Source organism: Callorhinus ursinus, unplaced genomic scaffold, assembly GCF_003265705.2.
Source record: "Callorhinus ursinus isolate GAN/ISIS: 27379988/994484 unplaced genomic scaffold, GSC_fseal_2.0 scaffold13, whole genome shotgun sequence".
NCBI lineage: Eukaryota > Metazoa > Chordata > Mammalia > Carnivora > Otariidae > Callorhinus > Callorhinus ursinus.
In genome coordinates, this window is record NW_027397075.1 from 31,993,754 (window position 1) to 32,012,986 (window position 19,233).

A 19,233-nucleotide genomic window follows, 5' to 3' on the forward strand; every position below is an offset into this window, starting at 1 on the left:
AACATTTTAAGTGTTTATCAGTATGAACTTTTTGCTCCTTAGCTTCCTCTCTATTTTGCATCAGCTCTAGTTTAGGGTATAGCACAAGTCAGAACCTAAATGATACTAAATGAACAAAAGAAAGCAAGGATGGCAATTATCTTGCTTCCCATCCCCATGTGTCTTGGAAATCCTGTCACATTTTGAAGAGGAAAGGGATGATATGGTTCATAAGTGATCACTAAATGAAATATTTAATGTTCTTGTTCTTCTTCTTATTATTATTGTTAGATCCCAAAGCAATTGAAAACACAGTATGGGAGCATGGGTTATGTATTCTCTTAAATATCTTGCAAGTGGGAACTCGTGCCTTTAACAGTATTTATTACCTCTTAGGTGCTGCAACATGTTCGTCTGCCTTTGCTTAGTCCCAAGTTCCTGGTGGGCACCGTAGGCTCTGATCCCCTCATCAAAAGTGATGAAGAATGCAGGTATAAGTGGCCCTGGGTGGGAGAAATCAACAACTAAGCATTCCTATTTTCTCCCAATTTCCTTATTTGTCTTGATTCCTAAATATTTGTATTTCTTAGTGCTGACACCAGGGCAATATTTAACAGGTTTTTCTTCTGGGTTAGGGTCAAGAGGAGGAGATGGAAGAAGAGAGGACTGAGCTTCCAGTATTCCATTCCATTAGTTTTTATGTGTGGTGCTAATTGGTGTAGAAGTGGCAATAAAGAGGTAGATTTCTAAGATTTTAATGCAAGCTTGAATTTGAAGAGGCAATTCTCTGCTAATATATGTTTTTCTTTAGATAAATAATGCTGCTGACTCTGTCAAAAAGTGTCAGGAGTACTTTTTCATTCTATCGCGTCTGCCTGCCTAGGGAATAGGACCAGCCTTGCTTTCTGAGGATGTGGACAGAGTCGAAGGACTACTCCTCAAGCAGCTGTGGAAGGGTTTCCACTAGAGTTTGGTGGAGTAGTTTCATAATGTATTTTGATTGAAAGAAATTCTAAATGCTTTTGTAATACAAACAAGATACATATTTTATTGGGCTATCTCTGTAATATAGACACAATTTAAAAATTACTTTTCCCAGTTTGATAGATTTTAGGATTTAGATTCCAACCAAACCATATGGTGTTTTTAACCATTTTCTCCCCCCCAACATGTTCTATATATAAAAATGAAAGAGCAAGTGAATACTCAGAACTTCTTAGACTATACAGACCTTTGGGTCTCCCTTAGTGACTAAAGAAACTTGTTCTAGTATTAGGAATCTCTGTAACAGAGGTAGAACATGTAGATTCATTTGCATTTCTTCTATAATCTGAAGCCTGTCCCTTTAAACAAGATATGTCAGGGGGGTTTTAGGTATTTGTCTCTTAAATTTAAAAAAACAGACAAATGGCAATTAATTCCCTCAAATATTGACAATAGCAGAAGGAAAACCATATGAATTATGGATTTGAAATCTGAAGAAACAATGCAAAGGTGCCCCCCCCCATAAAACATAAATCAGATTGTACTGATTCTGATGCACAAAGTAAAGGTACTTCCAAAGTCACTTTTAAAAGAAGCCCCTTCCTGATATCCTGACCTCATGACATTTACCAGCTGTGGGACCTTAGGCAAGTTACTTTAACCTCTTTCTGCTATGGTTTCTTCATCTGTAAAGTAGGGATAATAATAGTACCTATTCCATAGGGCTGTGGTGGGGATTGGCAAGTTAATACATATTAAGCCCTTAAAACAGGGACTGACACATAGCTGTAAGTGTTCTTGTTGTTACTATTAATTTTGGGTTGGCTTGCTAAGTATTAGCTCTATAGTACTCTTTCTAGGAACCCCTGAACACTTAATTAAAAACCGGCTATTAGGAGATCACAGTCTTTGTTTTTAAGGCTGAGGAAGCTTGAAAAAGCTCTTGGTCATCAGCTTGGGATTTGGGGGGTGGAGGGGCTGTTGGTTTTTTGGGGTTTTTTAGGAGAAATAAACTCAGAAGGGGTCTTATCAAACCCATATATTGGAAGTGCATTACTGGGTCATGCTTAGGACTGGCTCTGCAGGAATAAATTACTCTTTGTAACATAAAAAGCTAGAGAAATGAAAATGTATTTTAGGAAACACTTCCAAAGTTGAGAAAGAACAGAGTAACAGATTGAATTTGCACTGATCAGGCACTGAATAACTCAGAGGACTCAAGTGAGAGGAGTACCACATGAATAGATTTGTATTAGGATATTGTATTCAACAAGTATAATTACTAGGATCTTCTCAGAAAGTACCTTAATAGGAAAAAAAAATTTGTTCATCCTCAGTAGACTTGAGAGTAAACCATTTCATATGGTACCAGATAACCACTTAATATTAAATGACAGTATAGTGTTTCTTTTTAGCAATCCAATTTTTGACATAGTTTTATTGTTTAATTAATCTAACAAATATCTAATGCCAGGGCTGATGTACTGCTTTGCCAGTATTCTGCAGAATCTAGTAAAATTCATTAGAAAGCAATAACCATGCAGGCTGGTAATTGAGTTGTAAGTTTTAGTTTCCCATAAGTTATTGTTGGCCCCAAGCATATTAAGTTTTAAGCTAAAGTTTATACTAAGATAGGAAGTCATGATGGAAATACCAATCAATTTACAACTCATAGTGTGACTGGCATCATTTCTGTCAAGTTTGTGACTTTTTAAATATTGGCTGGTATTCATGATTTGATTTGGTTTATGCTTGTTCCCCTTTGCTGATGTACATATTCCTAAACCATACTGGGATTTGACTAACAATGTTATTTAGACATTTGGAATAAAGGCAAAATTTTCTCCACAGGGACTTGGTAGATGAAGCTAAAAACTATCTCCTATTGCCTCAAGAACGACCACTAATGCAAGGACCAAGGACAAGACCACGGAAACCTATTCGATGTGGAGAAGTACTCTTTGCAGGTTTGGGTCTTAATATACTGTGACTAAACTGAGTATTTTCCACACGTTAAACTGTCATTTGAGTTGTCCTTTGGACAATGTGATATCCACTGTCCTAAGAAACACATAATAAGTTAGCTTGTAGCTTGATTGTTAACTCATGATCCAACACTGGTATTCTCCGAGAGTGCTCTATTTTTATATAAGTCTAAAAATGTCATGCAATGGATGTTTTGTTAAAATGAGTCATACGCATTAATTCTGTCAAAAATGTTACATTAAACAGTTACCTGCTTTCCTAGCTCTACTGAGCTAGATTGAGCCCAAGACAACCTGCTATATCATTTTGCTCCTATTCTCTACTCCTAAATCTCTTGACAGTTTTTAGCCTCAGATGTTTCCCTTCCTTCCCTGTAAACTCAGCTACCTTGCTCACCTGAACAACTTTCTCACTGTTTAGTCAAACTACTTCTTACTAGTTCTGTCTTAGTCCATTTGGACTACTCTAATAGAAAACCAGAGACTGGGTGGTTATAAACATAAATTTATTTCTCAGTTCTGGAGGCTGGGAAGTCCAAGGTAAGTCACCAGCAGATTCTGTGTCTTGTGAGGGCCCACCTGCTTCTTCATGGAGGGTCGTCTTCTCATCTTTTTGCTGTGTTCTTACTCGGTGGTAGGGACAAGGGAACTTTCTGAGGTCTCCTTTATAAGAGCACTAATCCCATTCATGAAAGCTCTGCCCTCATGACCTAAGCACCTCGCAAAGGCCCCACCTCCTAATACCATCACACTGGGGACTAGATTTCAACATACAGATTTTGATGGGGCATTCAAAATTCAGTCTGTAGCAAGTTCTTTGAATTTTTTTTCTAATTCTGATTCATGTAGCTAGCGAGGACTTACCGTAGAATTTGTATTTAAGCTCCCAACTTTCACTAATTCCATGGTTTCTTAGATGTAGGCATGCTTGGATTCTTTTGTCCCATTTTAATATGTGAAGTGTTCCATTCCTTCTCATCAGGGAATTTCGTGCAATCTCTGGGGCATAGTATCCTTTTCTGTCAGCCTAACCACTGTCTATCTTTTTCTTTCCAGTTTAATTTTCTCTTGACATGTGGAAATATATTTTCCCCTATATTTTTAGAAGAAGAGGCACCTTGGTGGCTCAGCTGGTTGAGCGTCCGACTCTTGGTTTCAGCTCAGGTCATGATCTCAGGGTCTTGAGATCGAGCCCTGGGTCAGGCCTACACTCATTACGGAGTCTGCTTGAGATTCTCTCTCCCCCCTCTCCACCTCTCCCCTTCCCCCTGCTCTTTCTCTCAAATAAATAATCTTTGTTAAAAAGAAGAAAAATTTGATAATTTCTGTTTTGAATTCTCTCTTTTTAAATTTTTTCATCTAAATTTCTTCATGTAGAGGATATTGTAGTATTTCTTTATTTATTTGAGAGGGATAGAGAGAGCACATTTGAGAGCAGGGGAAGGGACAGACAGAGAGGAAGAGAGAATCCCAAGCAGACTCCCTGCTGTGCCTGGAGCCTGACATGGGGCTTGATCCCATAACCCATGAGATCATGACCTCAGCTGAAATCACAAGGTGGGGCACCTGGCCACCCAGGTGCCAACCCCCCTTTTTTTTTAAATTGATTGATTGATTGATTGACTTAGAGAGAGAGTAGTATTTATTCCAGAAGAAAATTGATGCCAAGTTTTCTTTTTCTCCTTAATCTTCATCAGGCTTTTTTTTTTCTCTTTTGAAGGAATTTCTTCATTCATGTTTTAAATTTCAAACTTAATTATTAATTCACTATGCACTGAATTCTCCCATACTCCCAGTGTCCACATGTCTCCATTGTTATTAATAGATTTATCATTTGTATTATCTCTCTTATTTATTCCTATGGCTTTCATTCCTATGTGTGCATGCACAGTTACATATTCACCTGTTTGTGTGGGTTTACACAGACACTTGCACGCTCACACCTACGTCTGTATCCTTGCCCCCACATACCTCTTAGAGTTTCTTTCCCAATTTTGATATTTTATTTAAAAAAAATTTTTAAGTAGTCTCCACGCCCAGCATCAGGCTTGAACTCACAAACCTGAGATCAAGAGTCACATGCTCTACTCAACTGAACCAGTCAGGCACCCCCTCTCTTTTCAGTTTTGAAAGTCAATTGTCTGTTTTTAAAATTAGAAGCCTACAAGATCTAATTATTTGGTACCTGTGGCTTCATGATGTGTTGGTTTTAGGAATGTAGTAGTAGGGCCATCTTTGTGGAGTTATGTCCATTATTATGAAGATCTATTAACTGTTTTATTTGGCTGACTGTTAGTTTTAATTCCTGACTAGGGATGACAGTACAGTACTGTTTCATCAGCCTCAGAACATTCTGGCAATGATTAAGAACTAGATTAATAGAGGGGAAGGTAACAGGAACTCAGACAGATGAAACTGAAGAGAACTTCCCTATGATCAAAAGCTAGAGGCTAAGCCAAATAGGCGTATGGCAAGTATATTTCATGTCTAGGGTCTTCTCTGGTTTCAGTGGGGATACCAATCCAGTGGAACGAGACAAGGCATACCTTTGGGAATGCTGAGAGACACTAATGTAGCTCCTTAAATAGGAATTTAAACTTGGCTTCACTTGAGTTATTCAACAGCCGCCGTCTTTATCCTGCTGATTTTTACCATATTTTTCCAATGTGACCTGATTATAAATTGTCAGGTTGCATGTTTTCAGTGTGTAACTATCTTCATGAAAATCTCATTTGCCTCTTTGATTAAATCATGGTATTGGGTGCCTAGCTCGCTCAGTCAGTAAAGCATGTGACTCTTTATCTCAGGGTCATGAGTTCAAGCCCCACATTGGGTATAGAGGAAAAAAAGAACACCTTTTGAGGCACCTGGATGGCTCAGTTGGTGGAATATGTGACTCTTGGTCTCAGGGTTGCAGTTTTAAGCCCCATGTTGAGTGTAGGGATTACTTAAAAATAAAATCTTAAAAAAAAAACATCGTGGTATTAATGAAACCATACTTTGTCTTCTTTAGAAGCCAGCTAAATTGGATCAGTTTTATGATCTCAAATTCCTGCTAGTAATCACATAATTTCACATTGCTGATTGAGTATCTGATTCCTTGACAATATTGTTAACTACTTGAAGGCAAGGACCATTTCTAATTTATCTTTGTAGTTTCTAGATTGTATAGCCATCTTGTCAGAATAGGCACTCAATAAAGATTAATTACTTGCTATTGATCCTGAGGAATATTAGTGAGAAATGAGCATCAACCCACCATGACTGATGGAAAAAGAAAATTGGAAAGCACATGCTAGTAGCATTAACGGATTACTAATGTCACGTTCATTATGAAAGATAACCTATTTTTAAATAATACCTTTGGGGCACCTGGTTGGCTCAGTTGGTTAAGCATCTGACTTCAGCTCAGGTCATGATCTCGGGGTCCTGGGATTGGGCCCCACATCAGGCTCCACACTCTGCTGTCCCTCTCCCTCTCCTGCCCCTCCCCCTACTAGTGCACTCTCTCTCTCTCTCAAATGAATGGATAAAATCTTTTAAAATGAATAACACCTTTATTTTTCTGATAATATATATGCGGTATAAAAATTTTGATTAACAGGGTACTTGGGTGGCTCAAGCAGTTGGGCGCCTAACTCTTGATTTCGGCTTAGGTCGTGATCTCCAGGTCATGAGATCAAACTTGGTGTGGGGCTTCACTGGGGGGCAGAACCTGCTTGGGGTTCTCTCTCCCCCTTTCCCTCTGCCCCTCCCCCATGCATGCCCATGCACACACACACTCGTGCGCATGCTCTCTCAAATAAGAAATTTTGATTAACAAAAAAATATAAGGGGCACCTGGGTGGCTCAGTTGGTTAAGTGACTGCCTTCGGCTCAGGTCATGATCCTGGAGTCCTGGGATGGAGTTCCGCATCGGGCTCCCTGCTCAGCAGGGAGTCTGCTTCTCCCTCTGACCCTCCTCCCTCTCATGCTCTCTCTCTATCATTCTCTCTCTCAATAAATAAATAAAAATCTTAAAAAAAAAAACAAAAATATAAAGAAGAAAAGTTAAATTATCTACCATCTTTTTTTACACTATGAAGCTTTACATTTTCATTTGTAGAGAAAAGCCATTAGGTCTTTACAACTGCTTTGGTTTTCCCAGCTTTCTCTGTCTTTTTATGTTTTCCAGATCTGAATATCATTCTTGAGTGATACTGTTCACTGACATTATTTTAGATCTTGACCTATCTGTCTCTACTTTAGTAAAGCTTAATCTTCAATTTCTTTTGGTTTTTATTGCAATTTTGTTTTCATTATCTTTAGAATGCCAAATTACCAATTCTCACTTAACTTTGGAAAATTGAGCCTTCCTTTCTTCATCACTCTGTGGAAACCCTGGAAACCTAAGATCAAATCTATAATCTTAGTAATTTTTTACTCAGGAGCGTTTTACATCTCCTGATATCTTCTGGCCTGTCCTCTTGTTTTCCATTAGACTTCTTGTTGCTTATCATTTTGTGTTTCTGTTTTTTTTTTTATAAAGATTTTATTTATTTGTTTGAGAGAGAGAATGAGAGAGAGCGAGAGCATGGAGGGGGTCAGAGGGAGAAGCAGACTCCCTGCTGAGCAAGGAACCCGATGCGGGAATCGATCCCGGGACTCCAGGATCATGACCTGAGCCGAAGGCAGTCGCTTAACCAACTGAGCCACCCAGGAGCCCTGTGTTTCTGTTTTGTTTAGGGTTTTTTTAAGTTTTCACAGTTCAGTGATCCTTATTCCATATACTTTCTAAAAGTTGCCCTCTTTAAGGTAATACTTTTTGACCAAATCTGTCTTTGAAGTAATTTGTTTTAGAGTCAACATCTCACCATGTTTCTTTGTTTGTTTTTCAGCAATATTTTTCCTTAGGTACATTTCTTAACTCAAATTGAGAGTTCTCATGGCAAGGACATGCATACACTTTATTTTGCTAAATACAGCTATACTTAGCTTATAATAACTAGTTCAGTCCCAGCTATATCATCACTTGTTGCCTCAGAAATCATAATGCAGGTAAACTTGCCATGAGACAGTGGAATTGATGCTTTCCTTTTCTTGTTCCCCAGGTCACAGGAAATATTTAAATTTTCTTTCCTAAAGACCTATTTTTTTTTTGTTAGTATCAGAGGATACAACTTATGAAGTGATAATAATTTGATTTGGAGCCAGATAATCCAAAAAAGTTGGTTTTAATAGGCTCCCAATGTAAAATTGTGCCCCAGGTTTGGTGGTTAGGCTATTTGATTTGTCTTAAATGCTTATAACCCTCACATTTGCAGCCAAATTTTATTTTGGATTTTAAGAGGTTTTCTCTGACATTGAAACTCCTGGCATATATCCTAGAACAGAATTAAAATTAAAATTAATATATACAAACTTACTATGATTTAGTATGTTTTTATTTTAATTAGTTAACATGAAGGTGCAATATTGGTTTCTAGAGTAGAATTCAGTGATTCATCATTTACATACAACACCCAGTGCTCATCACAAGGTGCCCTCCTTAATACCCATCACCCATCTAGCCCATCCCCCACCCTACTGTGATTTGGTATTATTTGAATATTCTGATTTAAATGAAACCATGAAAAATAAAATGTATACAGCACATTGAGATTTGAAATAAAGAAGTGAGTTTTCACATCCATCTAGAATAAGATTAGAAAACATTATAGAAACCATTATTTTTCAGATGTTTTGAGATTAAAGTATCCTTACTTAACTTTTTAAGCTCCAGAATGTAGCTCTTATTTTGGATTGGAATAGAGATGATTTGAAAAAATAACAAATGTATCTGCTATAACCACACTTTTTTTCAGGTCATACTCAGGTAGTACTCCAAGAAGCTCTGTGGAACTCATTTTGACTTCTGTCATTCTGGTTATGAAAACTGTAGTTTTTAAAAAAGTTTTCTGACCTTATATGTCATGTTGGACAATATAGAATTCAGTACAGGCTTAAGATTAAGCAGAAAGTATTTTGTAGTATATATCATAAGAATTTTTATATTATTTTTGGTCACAAGAGGACTATTAAGAGACCATGAATAGATGAGTCAAAATCCCTTCCCCTACTAGAACAAAAACAAACCTAGGCTTCTGATTTATAGGTTTTTTTAAGTATAATTAACATATAATATCTTGTTAGTTTCAGGTATACATCATAGTGATTTGATATTTTTTATGCATTACGAAATGATCCTTGTTTTACCATGTGTCACCACACAAAGTTATTACAATATTATTGACTGTGTTCCCTATGCTACACATTACATCCCCATAACTAATTTATTTTATATTGGAAGTTTATACCTCTTAATCCCCTTTACCTATTTCAGCCACCCCATAAACCTCCACTCTGGTAACCAACGTTTGTTTCCTATATCTATGAGTTTGTTTCTGTTTTGTTTTTGTGCTTGTTTTGCTTTTTGGCTTCCACATAAGTGTAATTGTGTTCTATTTGTCTTTCTGTATCTGACTTATTTCACTTAGTTGGATCCCTCTAGATCCAACCATGTTGTCGCAAATGGCAAGATTTCCTTCTTTTTTATGGATGGTAATATTCAGTTGTGTATATGTGGTACATATCCATTCATTTATCAGTAGACACTTAGGTTGCTTTCATATCTTGGCTGTTGTAAATAATGCCACATTGAACATAGGGGTTCATATATCTCTTTGAATTGGTGTTTTCATTTTCTTTGGATAAATATCCAGAAGTGGGATTGCTGGATTGTATGGTAGTTCTATTTTTAATTTTTTGAGGAACCTCCGTACTGTTTTCCAGAGTGGCTGCACCAGTTTGCATTTCCACTAGTATGAGGAATACATTGCCAGTGTATGAGGATTCCCTTTTTTCCACATCACCAATGCTTGTTATTTTTTTTGTCAGGTTTTAGTTCTTTTGGTTTTCAAAAACAAATTACATTTATGTAGTGTTTTATTCTTTAGAAAGCAGTTTCATGTATATATTATTTCACTTTTAAATTTTTATTCTTTATTTTACAAATAAGGTAGTTTACAAGATATTCCCAAGATCATATTGCTTAGTAGAGGTAACAGTCAAATGCAGTTCTACCTAAATTCAGTGTTCTATCCATTAAATGCTACATTATTTCTCAATCTCATTTAAATTAATGTCCTTGCCCTCCTCTATAAAATGGACCTAATACTAACTTATTTAGAAAAGTAAAGATTATAGCAACCCCAGTAGAATAAGGAAAAGTCATAACTTATATTTTGACCTGCTTCTAGACATACTTGGTAAGTCCAAGCATTAGGTCACAATTTAAAGTTTTGCAATGAGTGATACATTCTGTGCATTAGGACAGGTATTCTCCTGACCACTTCTGTTACTTCCACAGTCGGTGGCTGGTGCAGTGGAGATGCCATTTCTAGTGTTGAACGATATGATCCACAGACCAATGAATGGCGAATGGTAGCTTCAATGAGCAAAAGGCGATGTGGAGTTGGGGTCAGTGTTCTTGATGATCTGCTCTATGCAGTAGGAGGCCATGATGGATCCTCTTATCTCAATAGTGTTGAAAGGTAAGTAAGGTCAATTTGAATTTTTTTTTGCATTTGAGATGTTAACTAGGAAACAAATGTGATTTGCTGCTTTAGTGTTATATTTGTGGCACTAGTTGGCAGCCTTGACCCTTTAGCATGACGTACAAGTTCTTCATGATGTAACCTCCACCTGACCTATTTTTGCAGTCTGTCTCCCCCGGCCACACCACCGTTCCCAATGCTACTCCAGATCCACCAAATTGCCTGTAGTTCCTTGGACACACTAAATTCTTTTATTCCTCTTTGCCTACTCATATGCATGCTGTTCTTTCTTCCCTGGATTATCTCTCCAAGACTCAAATGTTATTTCCTACATAAAGCCTTCTCTGACACCACACAATTAGTTATTCATTCCTCTGCCTTTTCATAAGTATTTTGAACATACTTGTACATATCTGATTGGCTATCATTGTTAAAATGTCTTTTCCCATATCTGTCATAGTGCCTGGCACATTGGAATGCTACGATAATCGTTCTGTTTTCTTGCTTTCATATTCCCTTTTTCATTAAACTGTGATTTACAGTGATTCTTGGTATTTCATAAAAATGTCTGTGACATCCTGCAGCATTAAAAGATCTAGAGGTAGGGGTACCTGAGTGGCTCAATCGTTAAGCGTCTGCCTTCGGCTCAGGTCATGATCCCAGGGTCCTGGGATCGAGCCCCGCATTGGGTTCCCTGCTCAGCGGGAAGCCTGCTTCTCCCTCTCCCACTCCCCCTGCTTGGGCTCCCTCTCTCGCTGTGTCTCTCTCTGTCAAATAAATAAATAAAATCTTTAAAAAATAAAAATAAAAAATAGAAAAGATCTAGAGGTAAAGTTTGTATAGCTGAAAAATAAAACAGAGGGATCAACTCCATAGAAGTTAAAAAAAAAAAAAAAAGCACACCTGAAAATAAATTGAGTTAGAGGTACCTGGGAGGCTCAGTTGGTAGAGCATGCAACTCTTGATTTCAGGGTTGTGAGTTCAAGCCTCACAATGGGCAGAGAGCCTACTTTAAAAAAAACTGAAAATATGAGCGCCTGGGTGGCTCAGTTGGTGAAGCGACTGCCTTTGGCTCAAGGGATCAAGTCCCGCATGGGCTCCCGGCTGAGCAGGGAATCTGCTTCTCCCTCCGACCCTCCCCCGCCATGATCCCTCTCATTCTCTCTCAGATAAATAAAATCTTAGAAAAAAAAATTGAAAATATAAAAATAAAAAATAAATTGAGAAAAAGAAATAAGAATGGAAATGATTAAATATTTACAACTTAATAACAATTAAGCCCAAATATATCAAAATGTGTGGAATGCAACTAAGGTAGTATTCAGAGGCAAATTTATAATGCATTTTAACTTAATATGCATTCATTTGAAAATAAGAAAGATGAGAAAATAAATCATGCTTTTAAATCATGAAGTTATAAAAAGAGCAACAAAACCCAAGGAAATAAAAAAAAAATTAAATAGAAAAAAATAAAGAACTAATGAGATTGAAAACAAATAAAATTGATAAAATTACACAAAGAGCAATTTGATAGTTTTTTTTGACAGTATATTTTTTAAATTGAAAATGACTCTACTCTGCCCCATGATTCTACTTGTCATCATCTATTTGCACAAAGAGAAATATACAAGGGTAATCACTGTTTTTAATAGCAAATTGTCAGACACAATGTAAGGATACATCAACAGGAATATGTAATGGAACACACAATAATGAAATGCTGGAAAAATCTAGAACATTATCTATTAGCATGGATAGATCTCAGAAGTATGTTGAGTAAAAAAGCTACGCCTGCTGTGTGGTATTATTTATGTCAAGAAAACATACTTGCATATAAATATACCTATTTAAAAGTATTTTACTGAAAAGTCTTGAAGGACATATACCAGGTCACAATGGGAAGACACCAGAAACTGGTGGAACTCAAAGGAAAATTTAACTTTATCTATAACATTCTGAAAAAAGTTTTAAAGAAACTATATTCATATGTGACTTGTATAAGTAAAAATTAAGTTTAAAAAATAAAACCTAAATTAGCTTTTCATATGTTTTAGTTATTAATCAGCCCATATTTAGAGGAAAGAGTATAGAATATGTAAATATAGCCAGGCTTTCTTTGTGTAATACAAACTCTGCTCTTACTATGTTCTCTGCAGGTATGACCCCAAAACAAACCAGTGGAGCAGTGATGTGGCTCCTACAAGCACGTGCAGGACAAGTGTTGGTGTGGCAGTGCTCGGAGGCTTTCTCTATGCTGTGGGTGGCCAGGATGGCGTGTCTTGCCTCAACATTGTTGAGAGGTGATTTTTTTAAGTCATTTTCAATTTTTTAAAAGAATATAAAGGGTATTTACCCAAAGGATGTAAACATAGTGATCTGAAGGGGCACCTCTACCCCAGTGTTTATAGCAGCAATGTTCACAATAGCCAAAATATGGAAGGAGCTCAGATGTCCATCGGCAAATGAATAGATAAAGAAGATATGGTGTGTGTGTGTGTGTGTGTGTGTGTGTGTGTGTGTGTGTGTGATGGAATATTACTCAGCCATCAAAAAAATGAAATCTTACCATTTGCAATGACGTGAATGGAACTAGAGGGTATTATGCTAAGTGAAATAAGTCAATCAAAGAAAGACAATTATTTCATTTCAATATGATTTCACTCATAAGTGGAATTTAAGAAACAAAACAGGATCATAGGGGAAAGGAGGGAAAAATAAAACAAGATGAAATCAGAGAGGGAGACAAACCATAAGAGACTCTTAACTATAAGAAACAAACTGAGGGTTGCTAGAGGGAAGGTGGGTAGGCAGATGAGGTAACTGGGTGTTGGGCGTTAAGGAGGCCACTTGATGTAATGAGCACTGGGTGTTATATGCAACTGATGAATCACTAAATTCTACCTCTGAAACTAATAAATAAAGAAAAGAAAAGAATATAAAGGGCTCTTTAAAGGAAACAGGTTAGGATGCCAGGGACGGCACCATTCAGTGGATATCCCATGGGCTTTAGGGGAAAAGTTTTCAGATGATCTTAAGGGTCTAGGAAGATGAAAAATATAACCTGATTTTTCAAACTATTTGTTATACCAATAGAGCCTAACTGAAGAGTTGGTTTATTCTAAATTATATTCCATATATGAAATTAAGCATAGCACTTCTGAAATCTGTTCTGATTTTTTCCCCAGTACTTAATGTATGAGTGCCCAGATTTCCTCCAAAAAAAAATGATTGAAGTAATAATACTTTGTCTAGCCCATCTTATAAATACCCCAAAGTATTTTGTATATGGATTCTCATTAATTCTTGAAGTGTACTTAGGGAAATCTGGGTTGGCTGTGGAAGTTTATACTTTTACAAATCAGTTAATTTTAGTGAAATAGATTCTATTCTTAATTTCTTGCTCCATCAGTTCATTTGTCATTCTGTCCTAGAGATTAGATTTTGGAGTCTCATGTGTTAATGATTAATAGCAAGAACATGCCGTATTTCATCCTCACTTCTTAAAAAGAAATGTTTCATGACTTCAGAATTTTTCAAATAGCATTTACTAGTTGGGTTACCATGTCTAAGTTGAAGAGTTTAACTGTCTTATATAGAGAAAGTTGCAGGTAACTCTTGAAAGCTATTTCTTTTTATTTTTCTGTTAAGAAACTTATTTCTCTACTTTCAAAACTATGCAAAAGGATTCTGGGAAGATAGCAACAACAGCATAATTCTTTAATCTCTCCAAATTCCCACATAAAAACAGAGTAATAGATAGCAAAACTAAAAACCTATGGATAAATTATGGAACTTGGTTGGATAACAGTGTGAATGTACCTGACACTCCTGAACTCTACACTTAAAAATGGTTACAGTGGTAAATTTAATGTAAATTGGTGGTAAATTTTACCATAACTTAAAAAAAAAAAACCTATGGACAACATTTAAAATATAACTAAGGAAGAGGGTATTCCCATAAACACCAAAACATCAATGGGCAAAGGCAAAATACCAAAAGCCACAAGACCTGCAGGATATGAGTGTCTATGCAGGAGAAAATACAGAGAAGCAATCAGAAGTATGACAGATCTAAGAACAGAAGAACCCCAAAATAGACAATATATATTTACTAGAAAGAATGAAGGGAAAATTTATGACCAACAGCTGAAACTAAGAAGGGTTTTGCTCTATCCCAAAATAGAGTAAGTGCAAGGGACCTATAATAAGATCTGAAGGACTTAGAAGAGAGTTGCTGAACCTCAGTACTATTGCCATTTTGGGCTAGATAATTCTTTGTTGTGGGGGCTGTCGTGTTTTTAGTATCATTTATTTTATATTTTCTGCAATATTGATAGAGTTTACAAACAGTACTGAATAGACTAACAGAATTTCCCACCCACGCAATAAAATGCCAGCACTATTCCAGGTGATTTTTGTCATATTTCTGAACACTTGTAATTTATCAATCAGGACTCAGTAAAGAAAACAGAAGCCATACCAGTTATTTTAGTAGTGAGAATTTAATATTCAAAAATTGGCTAGCAGATATTGAAGGGCTGAAAAAAATGAAAAGAGGACACTGAAGTAACTGTAGGAACCCCGATCTGGGAACGCGAAGGAGAGAGATTAGAGCTATGGGAGCCTAGAAGCCTAGAGGAGAGATGCCACAGAGCTGGAACCATCAGCACTGAAGGAGTGGCTGCCCTGAACAGCTGTGACACACCTCCAGGAAGGCTTCTCTTCCCGTCTGATTTTGGAAGATTGTATTTTCCAAAGGTGATAACAGTACCTGTCATTTCACATGCTCTGTATCATTTGCCTTTGACACTCTTCTTATTGAAAGGTGGGATTTACGTTTTCTCCCCTTGACTCTGGCTGCCTTATAAGAATGGCCAAAATGGCACTATGTGTGTGACATTAGAGGCTAGGTCATAGAAGATGCATCTTTTACTTGGATCTCTTGGGGCCCCTTTGAAGCCTTGAGCTGTCTGAGGTTGCCATGCTGCGAGGTATACATAGAGAGACCCCGAGGCTACTTGGAGAGATGCCCAGCCAGCCGCCTGCTGCTTTAGCACTCTGCTCTTCCAGCCCCAGCCACAGTTTGATAGCAACCACATGAGACACTGAGCCAGAACTTCCATGTGAGGCCCTTCCCAAATTCCTGACCCATGGAAACAGGAAAGTTAGTAAAATTATCTTAAGTCACTGAGTTTTGGGGTGATTTATACAGCTGTAGATAATTGGAACACTGGTACTCTTACTTCAGGAGCTCTGAGGAGGTGCCTCATGGAGCCATGACTAAGACCTCCAAGAATCACAACAAGGCTAGTTTTGGAAGTGCCAGGAAAAGGCTAGAAACTGAAATTAGCAGGTTTCGTCAGAGTGAAAGGGCCATTGCTGAGACAACACTAACAGGATTGGCAAGCAAACAGAAAGGAGTCTGTCCCTTCTCCTCCCCTAGACTTCCAGCAGCTAGTCCTTCCTCTTGGCAGAATCTGACAGAGAGCCAGCTTGGCAAAGGAGAAATGTTTTCAGAGTTCCAGCCCCAGCATCACAAGTCAGAGTATAGAAAACAGCTTAATGGGGCACCTGGGTGGCTCAGTCACCAAGCGTCTGCCTTCAGCTCAGGTCATGATCCCAGAGTCCCTGGGATAGAGCCCCACATCAGGCTCCCTGCTCCGCGGGAAGCCTGCTTCTCCCTCTCCCACTCCCCCTGCTTCTGTTCCCTCTCTCACTGTGTCTCTCTCTGTCAAATAAATAAATAAAATCTGTAAAAAAAAAATAAAAATAAACAGCTTAATAACTGACACAGGCACAAATTCTAAGACTTTTTTTCCTAGTAACTAAGTAAAATATGTTAGATTCTCACTGTGCATTTTGACCAGAGCAAGTGTATCTATCCAGCATGTCTTTAGCATGATTTCATAACCTTATGAAAAAGGCCTCACATCATAAAAACAGCCATGCAGTCTTTGGTTTCTCCCTTACTGCAGGTATGATCCAAAGGAAAACAAATGGACTCGAGTGGCTTCCATGAGCACCAGAAGACTAGGTGTGGCCGTGGCAGTGTTAGGAGGGTTCTTATACGCTGTGGGTGGCTCTGATGGGACATCTCCACTCAACACAGGTTAGTCCCTTCCGAGGTCAGTCCAGTTCCCCCAAAGCAGCACATTCCTCAAGAGAGTCCCCCTACAGAAAAGTATAAAAAGTCATGTTATCCTGTAATTTTAAGTTATAAATATAAATTATAAATTTAAAATAATTTATATAATTATGTAAATGATAATTATTTATAATCTAAATAATTGAAAATTATTTTTCCCTTAGAATACAACTCCCAACTCTTCCTCAGCTCCTTCTGCAGCCATATTCTTCTAGCATATTCCCAAAATACTTTTCTCCCTCCTCTTTATAAGCTTCTAGGAATTTATAATGAATAAAAGAACTATTTTCCTAATATGATTATTTATCTGCCTCACTCCCAACCATCTCTCCTTAAAAAACCAAAACCAAAAAAAAGACAAAACAAAACCTATATTGTAATCTAAGAATAAATAAAAAGTTATAGCTATAAGCTGGTTTATGTGTTAGTCCTTTCTGTTGAGAGACAATGGGTATTTTTGCCTAAGGATATTGTCAGTGTGGCACTCACATCAGATTCGTAGTTGCATATCTTGTCTTCAGCTTAGAATGCAGTAGGAATACAGGCAAAGGGCATACAAGAGTACAGAAGTTGTCTGATTATGACAATCAGTTACTAGTATGGAATGGTGCCTCCAGATCCTATAGTCTAATCCCCTCATTTAAAGATAAGGTGAGGCCATGAGTCATATAGTCAGAACTAGAACTAAGGTACCTTGACTCCAACACGTGCCTTTTCCACCATACCGTACACAAACGAAACCAGTAGTCCCCAAGGAGATTATAGTGGTTTTGTCCAAAGGTATACAAGTCCTTCTCAGAGCAAAAATCAGATTGTGTATTGAAAATACGTGTTATCACAAAGTTTTAGCGGCTATGCGGAAAACTAGAGGTGAGAGGAAATGGTTAAATGTCACTTACTGGTTTTTTCCCCTGCAGTGGAGCGCTACAACCCTCAGGAAAACAGATGGCACACCATAGCTCCTATGGGGACCCGGAGGAAACACCTCGGCTGTGCAGTGTATCAGGACATGATCTATGCCGTAGGAGGGAGAGATGACACTACAGAGCTTAGCAGCGCGGAGAGATACAACCCCAGAACTAACCAGTGGTCTCCGGTGGTGGCTATGACATCCCGCCGTAGTGGAGTAAGTGCCCAGCTACTGAAAACTTTGGGGAAAAGCACCAGGACAGGGCTGTGCAGGAGAGCTCTGATCTGTAAAATACCGGCACAGTAAGGAGGTGCGCTATTTCAGCAAAACAACCCCTGCTGCTTTTGTACTGGAAAAAAAAATTAATTCCTTGCAATTGCTGTTATCTCAAATAGTTAAATATCTTATAGTCAGTCATAGTCTTAATAATAGAATTATTTTTTGTGATTTATCTTTCGATTGTTTTCCTGAAAGACATTATCTTATCTACTACCTTATGTAACTTCACCCATATTCATCCCTCTCGATTAGAGCTAAATATTCCTAACGAATGTTCCTAGGTAATATTCTAAGTAGTTGGCACACCAGTACAAATGTTTAGGCAGAAACACATCTGGCCCCACTACCAGTCTCCACAAACTGGTTGTTGGAGTCTGTCCCATCTGAGGTCTAGACCTGGTCAGGCTGACCTATGTCATGTTCTAGACCAGGGATGACGTGTGACTACAAGAGACTTCCAGGGTGGAGTTTAGCATTCATCCATCCTAGGATGTTTGGTTCAGAGTGAATGTAACCCATAAACCACTGATTGTGTCAGGAGTGCATTGAGGTAGGACAACAGGTGGGAGAACGCAGCAGGAGCTAAGACTCTACCTGAGGAGAAAAGGGAGTGAATTCTAGTTTGCACAAATCGGGGAATATCATTGATAGGCATCAGCAAGTCAAGACATTCCCACATCTGTGGCTCTTTATTACTGGTGATTAACAACTTCTAGGTCACTTTCCTACTGTTTTCACTGCTACATTCTGATTATTTAGCAAATATTTATTAAGTGCTTACTTTGTGCTAGGAAAGCAAACGTGAGTATAACTCCAGGAGGAGCTCCCAAGTTAGTGAAGAAAATGGAAGTGTTTACAGCTAACCATAAAAAAAAAAAAAATCTTATAGCCGCAGCATGTGCATTTTAAGAGAACATGGAAGAATATGCTTAATGTGTTTGGGGACAGTGAAGAGACTCACCAGAGAAAGTCGCATGTAAGCTAGGCCTTGAAAGAAAAATAAGATTTTCTAGAAGAGGGAAAGAAAACACCAGCCAGGGAACAACATGTGCAAAGTACAGAGGCATGAAAAACATGGTCTTTTCTGGAACTAGTAGTTAAATCAGTATTCTTGCAGCATCAGGTACATGAGGAGGTCAGGCTAAAACGTGGGCTAGTACAGATTTCTGGAGAGCCCGAATGACACAGTAAGGACTTTAAACTTACCCTTAGACGGTAGGGAGGCTTAGAAAGTTTTTAGAGGAGTGACAGCATGGTCAGAGCTGTATTTTAGTGGTCCGTTTAGATAGTGGGTTAGAATAGGCAAATACCAAAAGAAGTGAGAGCAGTTTGGAAGTTCTTACCCAGTCCCAGTGATGATTTTCCAAAAATTTAAGA

General features: G+C 37.9%; 1 protein-coding gene across 1 annotated transcript in view; it reads left to right on the top strand.

Moving 5' to 3' along the window:
- Positions 1-19,233, top strand: part of KLHL20 (kelch like family member 20) — a 54,298-nt gene that overhangs the window by 29,409 nt on the left and 5,656 nt on the right. Inside the window, exons 5-10 of the mRNA XM_025877903.2 lie at positions 376-470; positions 2,815-2,930; positions 10,336-10,519; positions 12,679-12,822; positions 16,498-16,631; positions 17,585-17,793. Of these exons, the coding sequence (XP_025733688.1) occupies positions 376-470; positions 2,815-2,930; positions 10,336-10,519; positions 12,679-12,822; positions 16,498-16,631; positions 17,585-17,793 (882 nt within the window). The remainder of the gene's footprint in view (positions 1-375; positions 471-2,814; positions 2,931-10,335; positions 10,520-12,678; positions 12,823-16,497; positions 16,632-17,584; positions 17,794-19,233) is intronic.